A 16,594-nucleotide genomic window follows, 5' to 3' on the forward strand; every position below is an offset into this window, starting at 1 on the left:
GCCTAGGGACCCCCCAAAAACGTTTCTAAGTCGCCTATAAATAGGAGGCTCGACCCCTCGAGTCAGGTAATCCGAATTTGAGTACTGAAACGCTGTCCAACTCGTAACTCGCTCGTTTCTCTCAAGTCTCGGCCTCTAAACACTCAAACCTTCTACATTCTACCTCAATCCTACTTATGTTGAGCGTCGGAGAGGTAAACAGAGGCAACCCCTCTGTTTCCCCTGTTTCCCCTTTGTAGTTCACATACTCTCTACTGTTTTTCAAGTATCGAGACGAGGTGAGCTTCATCTACAGCTAAGGGACGACTTGGGATACCAAGTCCGACACGCTCGAGCCGGAGTGAGACCACTTGGTCCGGCCTTGGGTCTAACCACTTTACGCTCCTAAATAGTTGTCCGAAAACGAGCGACAACACTTATGATGAACAATTTATACATAAACATTTTAAATGATAGAATAAATCAGTGCAGTAATCAGAAGTTCTGAGAAAAGCTTAGAGCATTTTAGTAGTTGCTCATAAATGTTTATTAGTAAATTCTATAAAGTTAAAGTAATTTGATCATTGGTTCATCTTTTATGTATTTACATCGTAGAGTAAATTGATTCTATAGAACTAATTAGCTCTAAAAATATTAGTTAGTCCAATAACAATTTGTTGGATTGTTATTGGATGATGTTGATAAATGAAATCTACTTAAGTAAAGAAGGATATTGATTTACATTAAGATGTGTTTTTGCTGAATGTAGTTTAAAATTTTAGGCGACAAATGAAGCAAAAATGGAATTGGTTTCCCCATTAAAATTGCTCACGACCCTCCATCAGCTTTTTTAAATTTTTTATTTTTTTTTTGTTTTCTTTTTTGTTTCATTAAAACGTTATGCCTCGTTGAAAAGTATGAAAATGTTATAAAATAAATAGCTGGAGGACTATTTGCTAAAGTACCGTTTCTAGCTGGAAAATTTGAACAAAATATTGGCCCTGAAACCAAAAGCTTGTTCCTTAAAAAAAAAAAAAAAAAAAAAAACCAGTTTTGGTCCCTCACTAATCTCCGACGATCTCCGTCTCCAATTTCAGCCCAGCTCTAAGAAATTGTGATAGTTGCGGTGTATGTCTTGTCTTCTTCTCCGTCTTCCAAGGATCATAGATTGAGGTTTGAACTCCTCCGAAGAAATGGCTGCGAGGCAAATGGAAGAGATTCAGAGGAAGCTTGGAATGCTGAATTATCTGAGAGCCAACGCTCCGGCTCAGTCTCTTCTCTTCGCCGGCATGGAACGCTACGCTCTTCTCGAATGGCTCTTCTTTCGGTACAGTCTCAGTCTCTCTCTCTCTCTCTCTCTCTCTCTCTCTCTCTCTCCATTTTTCGGCTTTACAACACAATTCCTCTGTATATTCTTTAAGCTTGTTTTTTTTTCTTTTCTTTTGCATTTAGATTATTAGGAGACAAGTCTCCCTTTACTCAACAGACAATACAAGGAGACACAATGGATCGCGATGAAGAGACGGCCCGGATCCAGTGTAAACTGCCCAGTTTTACTAGATTTTCTTTTGATTATATATTTCCATACTGCATATTATTGTAATGTTCTTGTGCAGATTTGGCAGAAATAGCTAAGTTTCTGGGTATTACAACTGCTATTGACACAGAAGCCATTCAGGTCTGTTCCTTAATCCATTGTAATGCCCGTTAGTTTGTGTATATCTGTATTAAACAATAAGAAATATATCTCTGCAGCTTATGTGTTTTCCGTGGGATTATTTATCTTGCAAATCAATGAAGTGCTACTTTGAGTTTAAGCAATTTTGGATGTCACAAATGCTTGAATGATGTTTGATAATTCTTTACTTCTGGTAATCTAATGTTCCTGGTGACAGGGACGAGGAAGCTATGAAGACCGAACTGAAATGCTTCGTCTAATTGTAGATCTTGTTGAGGCGAGCATATATACTGATAACCCAGATTGGAGGTTGTGATGGTTCTAGTCTCTGAATTTGGGTATTTCAATTGCGTAAAGTATTTAGCCAATGTCTGATTTGGATGGAATTAGCAGTATCGATGAACAGGTAGCTAAGGATATCCAACTAATTGATTCCATTGCTGAGAAACAAGCTCAGATATTCTCAGAAGAGTGCAAGTTGTTCCCTGCTGATGTTCAGATTCAATCAATATATCAATTGTAAGATATATATATATATATATATATATATATTTTTTTTTTTTTTTTTAATTTCCCCTGATTGAAGTAGTGCTTCACAATTGCTTGACAAATATTAGAATCTTGCTAATCGTTGAAAATAATTTGATGCAATATATTGTTGAATATTAGAATCTTGCAGTTGAACATCGCGAGGGAGAAATAGTTTCCGAATTAGATAGAACATCCGTGCAAATAGAACACCCTACTCTACTGAATACACCCAGCATTACATTTACTCTGTTATCGTCAATGATTCTACAAAATAAAAAATTGATATTAGTTTGAATATATAGGAGAGTAAGATTTGATGCTGGAAGTGTAGTTTTTTAGTCGTGCCGACATTTTACATAGAAACGTTGCGTTTCATGGATAACGAGGCTGAAATAGAGTTTATGTTCAAATCATTCGAGTGGTATCATGAATTTTTTGCAATTTATTAATAATAGTCTCAGAATAAATTGCTTGGTTATCTCTACTATAAGTTGCTTGGTTATCATGTGCCTGATAGAGAAAACACAGCTGAGAAAGTTTCAGAATAAATTAGCAGTTGTGCATTCAACTCCAACCATATGACCTCGTACTGCGTTTGTTTGGGTAGTGTAATTAAAGTTTGTATCAAGATATAGTAACATTCTTTTCCTCTAATCAATGTTCTTTTGCAGGCATGATGTATCTGATCTCGAGACCAAGCTTGCTGAACAATCAAAGATACTCTTGAACCTTCAGCAGAAAGTCGATGACTTGGCAGCAAAGGTTTCTCTCTGCTTTACCTTCACAAATAATCCTGTGTCTGAAATATATTAGAAAGATAAAAACTCTTAAACAGTAAATAAAAAGACGTTGCTAGTCCCCTAAGGCTTGCATGTTCGGATGCTTTCGATGGTAAGTTTTACCAAGTAAAGCATCTATAACAATATTACTACCCTAATCCTCTGCGAGCTTGTCCTCAAGCTCGAACTCCGGATAAGCCTCCTTGATGGTGTTGAAATCTTCCCACGTGACGTTTTCGGCAGCTTCGGCGTTCCACTGGATCAGAAGCTCGCGCCGTCCGCGATTCCACCGAGATCTGATGATGTAGTGCGGAGTGAGCAATGTTCGCCCGTCATGGATCGGGGGAAGCTCGGTGATCTGCTCCAGAGGAGTTCCTTGGTGTGGCTTCAGTAGAGACATGAAATACGTCGTGTATTCGGCTCTCCTCTAGCAACTGAAGACGATACGCCACCTCGCCTATTCGCACGAGCACCTAGAATGGCCCATAGAACTTTGGCGAGAGCTTGGTCAATGCTTTCCGAGCGGCCGTCAACTGGCGACAGGGATGCCCATCATAAATCGACTTCATGCGTTGTTGGGCTTGTAACAGTCTGTCTCGTGCTTCGTTGAGAAATGACGTGCATTCCTCCAATGCATCCTCAACCGCCGCAACACTTGACCTACCAGCTACATAATCGAGTAATCGCGATGGTTCTTGGCCGTACATCAATTGAAATGGTGTGGCTTTCAAGGCAGTATGGTACGAGGTGTTGTAGCAGTATTCAACCCACGGTAGGAGTTGCAGCCAGCGGCTCGGTGTCTCCCGTCAAGAACCGCAAATACATCTCTATTGTGCGGTTAACCACCTTTGTTTGACCGTCGATATGTCAGACCACAGTGCAGATAGTGAGCATTCACTGTCGGCCTCTTCCTCGCGCCGGGACAAGGCGTCTGCAGCTCTGTTTAGGATGCCCGCGCGATATTCTACGCCAACATCGAATCCGAGCAGCTTTCTGATCCAATGTTGCTGCAGTGAAGTTGTCAACTGCTACTCCAAAAGGAACTTCAAACTGAAGTGGTCCGTTCGTGTAAGGAAGCGGCACCCCCATAGGTAGGGCCGCCAATGGCAAACAGCCTTGGCTAGGCCAATCAGCTCGCGCTCATATGCCGTAAGCTTGTGGTGACGGTCGGCGAGCTTGCGGCTGAAGAAGGCGATGGGGTGGCCTTGTTGTTGTAGGACAGCCCGATGCCGCTGCTAGAAGCGTCACACTCCACGATAAAATCAACTGTAAAGTCTGGGAGTGCAAGGACGAGGGACTCAGAGATGACAATCTTGAAAGTAGTGAAAGCTTCGTCGGCTTTTGTGTCCCAATCAAAGCTGTTTCGGCGCAAAAGGCTCATCAGTGGAATTGAGATGACCCCATAGTCACGGATAAACTTACGGTGGTACCCCGAGAGTCCGAGAAATCCGTGTAGGGCGCGAGTGGTACGCGACATTGGCCAATTTGTAATAGCCGAGATCGTACGTTGGTCAACGGAGACTCCTTCGCGGTGGATGACATGCCCCAAGTAGGTCACCTCGTGGCCTCCGAAAGAACATTTGGAGCACTTGAGGTATTAATCGGTTGAGGCGAAGGAGAGCCACGACCTCGCGCACATGGTACAAATGGTCGTCCCATGAACAACTGTATATCAGTATGCCATCGAAGAATACTACCACATACCGTCGGAGATGCTCGCGGAAAATCTCGTTCACGAGGCTCTGGAATGTCCATGTATTTGACAACCCATAGGGCAGGACGATGATTTCATAGTGCCCATGACGAGTACGGAAGACCGTTTTCTCAATGTCGATTGAGTCCATTCGTACCTGATGATAGCCTGATATCAAGTCAAGCGTGGTGAAGAAGTCAACGCCATGTAACTCATCCAGAAACTCGTCGACCACTAGAATTGGAAAACTTGTCTTTGATGGTCTTTGAGTTGAGTTCGCGATAGTCCACGCAAAATCGCCAAGAGCCATCCGTCTTCTTCTTCACTAAAAGGACGAGCGAAGAAAACAGAGAGTGACTAATGCGATGGTCACACGGTCGGGTCGGTGGGAGACCCGTGGGTGTTGCAAAGATGTACGAAAATTCTTCAAGAAGCGTGTGCATAGACGATTATGGGTCGCCTTGAGCAGCCATCTGGACCGATGGTTTTTGAACCTCCACTTTCCATACTACAGCTTCTCCGTTCAAAGAGGACTCCACTTCGCGGGCGATGAAGTCCCACATGATGCGGCCCATTCCGTTCATCCAACGAATCCCAAGCACCACGTCGAACCCTTTCAATAGAATGGAATAAAAATCGGCAACAAAAGTGTGCCCTTGGACCGACATAGCTAGGTTGCGACACACGCCGCTGCTGCTCAACATGCCCCCATCAGGTAAGGCAACGCACAACACCGGTCGAAAGGTGATCGTATTGTGAATTGTATTATACTTAGTAATTATATATTTAGCTATTACTGATTATATAATTAGAGTAATGTCTTATATTTAATTATTCTATTTTAGGTTATTTTGTATTCTATTTAAACCTCTTTGACGATGAATAAATTAATTATTGGATTCCCTCATATTTTACTTTATGGTATCAGAGCTAAGGCTTCAAAACCCTAGCCATCAATATGGTAGAGTCTGAAAACTCATCCGGCACATCAGTCGGAAACTCAACTCCCCACCTTACAGCCTCTGAGTCTCTTTCAATTGGCTCAACCACATCCCACAAACTGAACGGGAGTAATTTCCTACAGTGGTCTCAAACGGTGAAGCTCTTCATTCGTGGTCAAGGCAAATTCGATTACATCTCCGGCACCACCGAGAAACCAACCACTGACAGCCCCGAGTTAGACCGATGGGAGGTTGAAAACTCCATGATAATGTCATGGTTAATTAATTCCATGGAGGCAGGTATCGGCCGAACCTATCTCTTTCTCCCCGCTACTCATGCCATATCGACTGTTGTTAGCGAGACCTACTAGATATCGTTAACACTGGACAATGGTTTGAGCTTAAAACTCAAGTGTGGAATCCCAGACAAGGAGAAAGGATCGTCACGCAGTACTACACCGACATAAAACCCTATGGCAGGAGATTGATCTCTCCAACGATCACGCATGAAGTTGCACAAAGGACCGAATCCTTTATCAAAAGATGGTGGAAAGAAAGCGGGTCTTCGAATTTGTTGTAGGTCTAAACAAAGATCTTGACGACATACGAGGACGTCTCCTCGGTCGAGATCCTTTGCCGAGCACTAGAGAAGTCTTCACTGAAGTCCGCAGAGAGGAGAGCCGCCGTACTGTCATGCTTGATGAGATCCCAACCACTACATCAGAAAACTCTTAACACTTTTCACTCGGAAGCCGTATCCACAAAATTGCGCTCCAGCTACTCGTCAATCTGAGCTTCCGACTTGTGAACATTGTGGCAAGGTTGGACATGTTAAAGAAAAGTGCTGGAAGATCTACGGCAAGCCCGCCGACTTTGTTCCAAAGTCTCGCAGCAACAACAAAAGCTTTCAAGTCTCCAACGAGTCAGCCTCAGCCTCCGCCTCTCCCTCGGAGTCGTCGCCTTTCAGTAAAGAGCAACTAAAGCAGTTGTATCTTTTGGTGAAATCACCTCAATTTACCTCTACGTCTTCCCTTAATCCATCTTCATCTTTTGTCCAAAAAGGTATCTTTCCCTTTGTCTTCTCTGCTAGTCTATAAAACAGAACTTTGGTTCCTCGATTCCGTGGCCACTGATCACATGATTGGTAATTCTCATCTTTTTAGTACATACTTTCCTTTATCTGGTAGCGAAAAGGTCGAAACAGCTAATGGATCTTCATCCCCCGTTGTCGGAAAGGGGACTCCACCATATTTTACTTTAGACCGAAATGCTCAGGCGAGTTGCGACGCTACTTTGAATGAAGTTATGGGTACTACCGGTGTCGAGTAGCACCCGTATAATACTTCTTGGCACTTCCTCTTGGACTTGGAATGTGCTTGCCATGCGCTCGCCTTTAATGGCGTTCAACGATATCTCGGGTATCTCCTCCAGGTCGTCGACCTCGTCTTCTTCGCATAAGACGAAGTGGAAAAGCCGCTTGCAGCGATGCCCTACAGAAAAAAGCCTCGTCACAATTAAAGCATAACCCTTTCGCTCGTCTCTCAGCCATCTCTTGAATTGTGAGTTTCTTCCACGACGACTTTGGGTTCTTGCCCGTCGATCGAGGCCCTCCGGGCCCCCCTCGTGGACCGTTGCCTGCCGGAGGACTCGATTGTCGAGTTGCTTGGAGTGGAAGCCCCCGCAACGTGCGGGTTCGACGGTCGTTGTACCTCCACGAGCTAAATTCATGGCGTGGAAAAGTTTGTTAGGTTGTTGTACCTCCACGTGTCGGCAGAGATTGTCGGATAGCCCGGCGCAGAAGTGCCACACTTCGGCTTCGACTGGTACGGTCGTTCAACCCAACAAGAGTTCAAATTGGTCATAGTAGTCCGCCACCGACCCGCTGTGTCGCAAATGAGTCAATTCGCCCAAGGGATTAGTGCTCATCGGAAGTCCGAGTCGAATGTTGGCCCGTTTATCAAACTCATTCCAACGTAGTTGGGTTACCTTTCGTCGAAGGGAACAGAACCATAGTTGTGCTCGTCCCGTCAAACTAAAAATGGCTTGGCGCACATTCACGTCCTCCGGGGTCATTTGATCCTCGAAGAAATCCTCGCATTGTCGTAGCCACACAATCGGATCCCCTTTTTCATCGTAGGATGGGAAATCCATCTTTCGAAATCGAGGAACTTAGCCTCCGCCTGCTCTTTGCCCACCGTCCCTTGGATCGCTTCATGACCAGTCTTCTTGCCGATTGCCTCGGTAGTCATCTGCACCACACCCGGGATGGATCAGACTAGTTTCGCCACCGTGTTCCGGACGGTAGGCAGAACTTTCACCCCTGCCCGATACCCCACGGCCTTGAAATCGGAATCCAAGGTTTACAATCCAGTTGCCTCGCCCCACACGCCCTCCCCAAGTCCGCTCAGTTCCGGGCCATCGATGCCTCCATGGTTGCGACTATGATGGTCGTTTCGAACATCCCCGCTTTCACACAGTGTGCCTCCTTTACCCAAAGCCCTTCCATGCCCTGAGCCTTCGCCTCCCCAATGGTTGCCGCCACGATCAGTCCTTGCTCCTCCTGGGAGTTCGCCTCGCCCATGGCCGACTCCGGATGCTCACGGCTCACCTTCAGGATCACTAAACTATTCGATGTCGACATCATCCTTTTCCACCGTGCTTGCCGCCCTCGAAGGGCTCCTCGCCCTCTCCAGTTCTTCCAGCCGCTGGTCCATGGCCGTTTGTCGTGCCTCGAAGTCAGCGAACCAGATGTCGAGCTTCGCAGTCTGAGTTGCCAGCAGCTCCTTGATTTCAACCAGAGCGTCTTTCGACTGGTTCTCCATCACGAGCGGCTTTGATACCAAATTGTTAGAACCCCAGGATCGTGAACTCGTGATTCGGCCTGTGTAAGCCGAATTCGTGTGTGTAGCCATGTTTGATAGTCGATAAACCTCTTCAATTGAGAGACTAACCCTAAATTAGACTTGTGTTGAATGATAATCTTTATAGGTAGGTCTGAGATTACATCTAGGTTTAAATAACGAGGCTTGGGCCTTAGAAATATAAAGACTAACGTACCCTAATGGACTTAATTATATAAATAGACATTAAAAACGAAATTAAATAAAGCAGTATATAAAACTCTCTTAAACATAAATAAAAAGATATCACTTCGATCTGAGAAAGGATACGAGAGGTATCGAAGCGAAGCGAGATCAGAGAGAGGATACGAGAGGTATCGAAGATACTCGAGAGGATACGAAAGGTATCAAAACTTATTCCATAAGATTCGTCTTTCGTTTGTTTCGATAAACATATCGATCAATTCCGAAGGATATTATATAAACTTAAAAAACAAAGTAAGAGAAAACGTATTGAGCGAATTGTTTTTTCAGCTTTCATTGATCAATAATTTATTGATTACAATCAGGTTAACCTTTTCCTAATATACACGAGAATAATTATAACAGAATAAAATAAAATCATGAATAAAATAAAAGCTAATATCTTAATTAAACAACTACTTATATTAGACGCAGCTAATATACTTTATTAATAGCTAATATCTGCTCAATCTTCTAACACTCCCCCTCAAGTTGGTGCAAAGATATCTAGCATGCACAACTTGCCAATGAATTCTTCAAACTTCTGTCGATAAAGCCCTTTGGTAAGCACATTTGCAAGTTGTTCTATTGTTGGGACGGATGGTATATAGATTTCTCCCATCTAATTTCTCCTTGATAAAATGACGATCAATCTCCATGTGCTTGGTTCGATCATGCTGGACTGGATAGTGAGCAATGCTGATTGTTGACTTCTTGTCACAAAACAGTTGTATAGGAGATTCGAACCCGATCTTCAATTCTTCTAAGATGCCTCTCAACCAAATCACTTCACATATTCCTTGTGCCATAGCTCTGAACTCAGCTTCAGCACTTACTGATTCTTAGTCGTCCGTGTCACAAGATTACCCCAAATGAACGTGCGATAAGCCGAGGTGGATCTTCGGTCGTCTAAGCCGAGGTGAACCTATTCTTCATTTTGGAGCTTGTGATTTGGATCGATTGGAGTTGAACATGGCTTGCAGCCAGGTAGACCTATTTCTTTTAATAGATCCAACGCATATTTCCGTTAAGAAATGACAATTCCACGCTATGACCGAGCTACCTCCGTTCTCAAGAAATACTAGAGGTTTCCCAAGGCTTTAATCTCAAATTGTTTAGCCAAAAATTCTTTCAGCTTCGCTAACTCAATCTCGTCGTTTCCTGTAATCACTATATCATTTACCTTCCGAAGTGTGTTTGTAGAACATTGTGTGATCAGAGTGGGCTTGCTTGTAACTTGTTTCTTTCATAGCCTTTGAAAATCTTCCGAACCAAGCTCGCGATGATTGCTCGAGTCCATATAACGCTTTCTTTAGTTTGCACACCTTTCCATTGGGATGGTTGTCGAATTCCGGTGGAATTTGCATGAACACCTCTTCTTCCAAATCTCTATTCAAGAATGCGTTATTTACATCAAACTGTAATAAAAGCCTATCCTGATTCACAGCTAGAGACTAAGACTCGTATTGTGTTGAGCTTTGCCACTGTACCGAATGTTTCCTTGTAATCTAGCCCGTAGGTTTGTGTGAAACCTCGAGCCACAAGTCTGGCTTTATATCGCTCCACTTGACCATCAGCTTGGTATTTTACCGTGAATATCCACTTACAACTGACAACGTATTTTCCTTTAGATAGGCTTATCACCTCTTAAGTGTCATTCTTCTTGAGTGCTCGCATCTCTTCCAACACAGCCTCTCTCCATCTCGGAATACTTAGTGCTTCCTGTATAGAATTTGGTATCTCATCAAGGCTGGGGATAAGTTCACGTAGGATACATAGTTCGACAAAGGATAAAGGGGATGTTTAGTGCACTCGCGAACACCTTTCCTAATAGCAATATGGTCCTCGAATTGGTTTTTTAATGACTCAACGGATTCACCTTGTTCACTATTACCTTGACAAGAACTAGGATTTGATGATTGCATTGTTTCGAGTGTTGGAGACTAGTTTGGGGCCTCAGCAGGACTAGTTTGAGTATCAATATTAGATGAAATATTTGGCATGACATTTACATGGTTAGGCTCAATATTTTCATTTGTTAATTGCTTTAGAAGAACATCATTTAATTCCCAAAATTGATCTTCATATTGTGTAATTTCCCCCTGAAGAGAAATTTTTTCAAAAAAGGCTCATTTACTAAAAGTGTGACATTACTACTTGTATAAAGTTTACCCGAGCTTGAATCAAAACATTTAAAACCTTTTTGAGTTGGTAAAAAACCTAGAAAAATGTACCTGATGGCTCTGGGATCCAAATTTTCCCTTTTGTGATCATGGACATGAATGAAAGCAACACAACCAAAAACTCTAATTGGTGGATGTGTAAGACATCGATTTTCAGGGAAATAATTTTCGAGAGTTTTTAGTGGTGTATTGTAGTTCAATACTTTGCTTGGCATTCTAGTAATTAGATATGAAGCTGTAAGTATTGTTTCACCCCAAAATCTTTTAGGAACATTCATAGAAAACATCAAAGCTCGGGCTACTTGTCTATTTTTTCTTTCGGCAATACCGTTTTGTTGCGATGTATCTACACACAAACTATGGTGGAGTATGCCTTTTTCATTTAGGAAATCTCCCAAAATTTTGTTGAAATATTCTCTTCCATTATCAATTCTAAGAATTTGGATTTGACTTTGAAATTGGTTTTTTTTTTTTTTATCATATTGTAAAAGATTTTGAAAGTATTAGTTGCTTCATATTTTTCTTTTAGTAAATAAATCCAAGTATTCCTAGTGTGATCATTAATGAAAGTGATGAACCACCTAGTTCCTGAGAGATTTTTGACCCTTGAAGGTCCCCACATGTCACTGTATTAGAGAAAAAGGTTTAGATGGCATGTAGTTTAACGTAGGAAAGACGGATCTTTTGTGTTTAGGTAGTTGACAAATTTCGCATTGGAAATCATTCAAATCTTTATTCTTAAACAAACCAGGGAACAAATGTTTTAAATGAGCAAAACTAGGATGTCCCAAACGGAAATTCCATAACATTATTTCATCAGATAATGATAATAAACTAGAAGATTGAGATTGTTGAATTTGTTTACTCAAGTTGTAATCCAGGTAGAAGAGTCCCCCACTTTCCTTAACGTTGCCAATCATCTTTCCCGAAGAGTACAACCAAAAGAATTAAAGGTAAATTGGTAGAAAGATTCAAAAACGAGCTTGCTCACATATAAGAGGTTACATGATTGGTTAGGAACATGTAACACATTATTCAGGATAATGAATTGTGAGACAAGCCCTTTTCGGCAATTGCCATGAAAGAGCCGTTAGCAACCTCTGCCTTTTGGGAACCTGAACAAGGGAAATAGGAGCTAAAAACATAAGATGATCCTACCATATGGTCGGTTGCCCCTGAATCTATGACCCAAACGTTAGACTCCTAATGTAACACTCATGGCTGATTTAAAGGTACCTTTTTGTGCTAATGAGGAAGATGGAGTAGTGTACGTTGATAACTGATGAGAGTTCCACAGCTTATACCACTATAAGTTTTCTTTTGTGAAAAAGGACTGTTCGGAGGATGTGACTGGAGTTGCTGCCTCGTTGGAGCCATTAGTGGTCTGATAGGCAGCTTTGAGACCGATGTGATGGCTTGAAGTCTGCTGGCTTGCCGTAAATCTTCCAACACTTGGCTTTTACGTGGCCTTGTTTGTTGCAGTGCTCGCAGATAGGACGGTCACCTTTCTTTGAAGAACGATGATCGAACTTTGTCGTCATCATGGCCGTCACCTCAACCGGGATGATTGTTGATTCACTGCTTTGGGGTCCGAGCATGACCCGGCAGCGACTTTCTTCTCTCCGTACTTCTGCAAAGACCTCGAGTGTTGGGCAGCGGCGTCTGAGAATTCTTCCTCTTACTTCGTCGAGTTCTTTGTTTATCCCAACTAAGAAATCGAAGACTCCTTTTCTACCGTCTTTTGATAGAACGCTCTGTCTTTGGCACAACTCCACTCGTAGTTGCAGTTGAGATCTAATTCATGCCAGAGTGTCTTTAAATCAGTGTAGTACTCAGTGATAGTCTACTCACCTTGTTTTGCTTTTCTTAGACGGGTCTTTATCTCGAATAGTTGGCCGGCGTTGCCAAGATCAGAGTATCTTTCTTTGACCGCATTCCAGATCGCACTTGCGATTGATAGGAATAGATATGTTCTTCCTAGACTCGTCTCCACAGAATTCACCAACCATGACAGAATCATGGAATTTTCTACCTCCCAGGTTGCATAGGCATCGTCAATTTCTTTGGGCTGCACCACCGTACCTGAGAGATAACCAAACTTTCCTTTACCTTGGATGTAAAGTTTGACCGATTGAGACCACTCCATAAAATTTCCTCCGTTCAGCTTGTGGGAGGTTACGGAGAGGCTGTGATTCTGGTTGTGCTCTGGATGGGCAGCAGAGGAACTCGATCCACCAGACCGAGTGGAAATTCCGGTTGAACCGATACTGATAATACTCGGATCAGCCATGAGAATTAGTTGAACCTAAATATGTGTTTTTATTCTGTTTTAGGATCTGATACCATGAGAGAAAACGTATTGAGAGAATTGTTTTTTCAGCTTTCATTGATCAGTAATTTATAAATTACAATTAGATTAACTCTTTCCTAAAATACACGAGAATAATTATAACAGAATAAAATAAAATCAGGAATAAAATAAAATCTAGTATCCTAATTAAATAACTACCTATATTAGACGCAGCTAATATATTTTATTAATAGCTGATATCTACTCAATCTTCTAACACAAAGATTGGGTTACGTTATACATACGAAAGAGTATACAATAATGATGTACAACTAACTCATAAATAGCTCGTAGACAACAGAAATGCATTAAATGATACATTTAAAAAAAAAGAGTGAGTTATATCAACCCCGGCATTAACAAAACAAGCCGAAGAATACCAAGATGCATTAACTCATGACATATCCGGGGGGTCCCAAGGATCGCACGTTCCGTAGTCCTTGGTGCTCGGTTTCGACAGTTCGGGAGTTGTTTTTTAGTCGATGTTCTTGGAAGGTCTTTGACGGGTCTATTGTGCGCTTCTGGGAAGATGTTTGGTGCGGTGATACGTGTTTGAAGGATCGGTTTCCTAGTTTGGCGAGATTATGCCCATCTCAGAACGCCCCCATCAACGGATTCGCTCTTTCCTCTCCCTTTTTTCCCGTCCAGGTGGATTGGAGTTTTGGTTTCCCCAGGTCTTTGACGAATAGAGAAGCTTGTGAAGCGGCTGAGCTGACAGGGTTATTGGAAGGTTTTAAGCTTTGGGAAGGCCTCGAAGACCGGCGTAAGTGGCTGGGCGACGAAGACGTGTTCTCTGTTAAATCACTGGCCGAGGATCTTTCTCCCGTGGCTTCTTGGCCTCCTGTTCCTTTCTACGACGCCGTGTGGAAAGCTGCTGCCCCTAAAAAGGTACAGTTTTTTGCATGGCTGGTGGCTATTAAGAGGGTTAACACAGCGGATCGAGTTCAAAAATTGAATCCTCATTTGTCTTTGTCGCCGAGTTTCTGTTCTCTTTGTCGAAGTTCAAACGAAGACGCCGATCATCTCTTTCTCCGGTGTGTCGTGGCCACTGATCTATGGCGATGGCTTTTCTCGAAGTTGGGGCTCGATTTCAACACTATCTCCATTGAGGCTTTACTGAATACTTACGAGTCCCCCGGCTTCAGCTCAAAAAGGGCAGCAGCCGCTAAGACTGGGGTGTTGGCTGGTCTGTGGGGTATTTGGAATACTCGGAACAAGGTTATTTTTAAGGACGAGAGGTGGAATCTACAAAGTTTGATCGATAGTCTGAATAACTGTATAGCCCTTTGGATTTTCTCTTCTTGTTCTGAGTTTAAGTCTTTTTCTTTGGCTGATTTGGCTAGGGATTGGTCCAGTGCTTTGTAACGGTCTGTTTTCGGGTTTTATGTTTTATTTCGTTTTAGTTCTCTGAACTCTTTTGTATTGTACTTCGGCTATGCCATGTTGAATGAATAAAGTCCAGATGTTTCTTTTTTAAAAAAAAAAAGCTAGTCCCCTAAGGCTTGCATGTTAGGATGCTTTCGATGGTAAGTTTAACCAAGGAAAGCATCTGTAACAGAGACCTGATTGCTCCATTTGTCAAAATACGACCTTCTGCTTGTTACATTTCTTGTTTCATAGACTGCCGAAATCGTATTATTCCCAGGGATAAAAAAGCTGTTGTGATGTTGTGCTTTTGACATCCACGAGACCAAGTTGTAGACATAAGATCATAAGCTGAATATAGTTGAGCAGCGATACAAACTTGGAATTGTTCTTCATATTGGAAGTCCTTTTACATTTGAAAATCTGGCATGACTTTTGTGGTTATGGCATTTTTCAATGCTCATTGCTTCTCTTGTCATGCTTTTCTTAGTTGTTTTTCTCTCTTTTTTTTAGTCTCTTCCTAGTTTATTAAGCTGCAATTTTCTTGATCATATTCTTATTTCTATAGCACACTTACAACCCAGACGAAGAGTATACAGAGGTCGAATCTCAACTGCGAGGCAACCTGGAATCTTTTCTTGAAACTGCAAGATCTTTCAATACTATTTACACAAAGGTTTGTGAGCCATTTATTCATTTGATTTTGATGTTTAATTGTGCATTTATTCTGTCCTTTTCCAGGCTGTTTTAACTGCAATGATGTTGTGTGCTAAATACTAGTACTTCAAACAGCAATTTATAGGTCATGTAGGATTAGCTTGTTCTTGCTGGGCTTTCCAAAGCATTACTTTTCTTTTTTATTTTAATTTGAGTTTCTTAAAACTAAAATAAAAAATGATTTATAGGAAATTCGTCCCTGGACGCACATGATGGAAGTACCTCAGCTTCACGGGTTCGGACCAGCCGCAAACCGTCTTTTGGAGGCTTACAAGATGCTTTTAAAGGTGACTTATACTTGATTAAAATAGAAAAATATTGGGGGCTATTTTTGTTTTTATTTAGTATAAATTCTTGCTTGGCTAGTTTCTTTTAAATTGTGTTTGTCAACTGCTTACTATTAATTTTTGCTATAGTAAATTGCGGGGTTTTGATTTTTGGTATTTTGCAGTTCCTAGGGAACTTGAGAAATTTGAGAGATTCGCACGCAGCTCTGTCTGTGGGATCGTCTGAATCGATCGCCGGAGAGCCGTCTTCAGTGACGAGGATAATCTCTGAGTGCGAGTCTGCTTTGACTTTCTTGAATCGCGACCTCGGAATTCTTTCGGCGTCCATCGCTCGCCAACAAGGCACGGACGTCAATTTGAGTTGAATATGCTTGCTTGATGATGTTTCAGTTATGGTAACATTTCCGAGTATGCGTGATGAGTGAATTACATAATGGCTTCTTTTTATTTATTTATTATTATTTATGAATGTGACAACATATACATCGTAGGCATTTACATAATATTGGCATTCGCCTTCATGAACTGTCAAAAAATTGACATCTCGTTATTTTATTCTTGCTGTGTATTTAGGGACTGCATAAATTTTCAGAGAGCTTTCTGCTAATTGTAGACCTATCTGGATTCGGGAGCAGTTTGTTCTAGAATTCCGTTGAAGTAGATTAGTTAGCCTCAGTGGTACTTTTGTAATGTAGTGTTAATGTTTGTTGAGCTAGTTAAGCAATGATGATTGTATAAATACAGTTCGTTAATACTGTTCAAACTGACAAAGATATCGTTGATTCTGTGTACATCTTCGTTCTCTCATTCCTAAACACTATCAGTCACCCAGCATCATCGTTCTTCCTACTCTTATTATTTGGGACACACGTGTGTACTTACCGACCTTGCGCTTCACAACGTCGTTGCGTTCAATCAATGTCCCTCTAAACTCTTACGCATAGACCAACTGAATATACAATAATGCGACTATGTGATGGTGCGTGCACACATACGATTTCAGTTTGT

At 42.0% G+C, this 16,594-nt stretch overlaps 1 protein-coding gene across 1 annotated transcript; it reads left to right on the forward strand.

Annotated features, from left to right (window-relative positions):
• The first annotated feature begins 946 nt into the window (after positions 1 to 946).
• AUG7 (nuclear matrix protein) lies at positions 947 to 16,377 on the forward strand. The gene is made up of 9 exons (XM_089619373.1): positions 947 to 1,306; positions 1,432 to 1,517; positions 1,596 to 1,657; positions 1,875 to 1,966; positions 2,051 to 2,176; positions 2,860 to 2,950; positions 15,151 to 15,258; positions 15,488 to 15,586; positions 15,751 to 16,377. Exons 1-9 carry the CDS (start codon positions 1,173 to 1,175, stop codon positions 15,949 to 15,951), a joined length of 999 nt encoding a protein of 332 aa, XP_089475499.1. The 5' UTR covers positions 947 to 1,172; the 3' UTR covers positions 15,952 to 16,377.
• Positions 16,378 to 16,594: the final 217 nt, after the last annotated feature.

Source organism: Urtica dioica, chromosome 7 (assembly GCF_054948205.1).
Source record: "Urtica dioica subsp. dioica isolate 48M chromosome 7, U.dioica_male_clone48M_v1_H2, whole genome shotgun sequence".
NCBI lineage: Eukaryota > Viridiplantae > Streptophyta > Magnoliopsida > Rosales > Urticaceae > Urtica > Urtica dioica.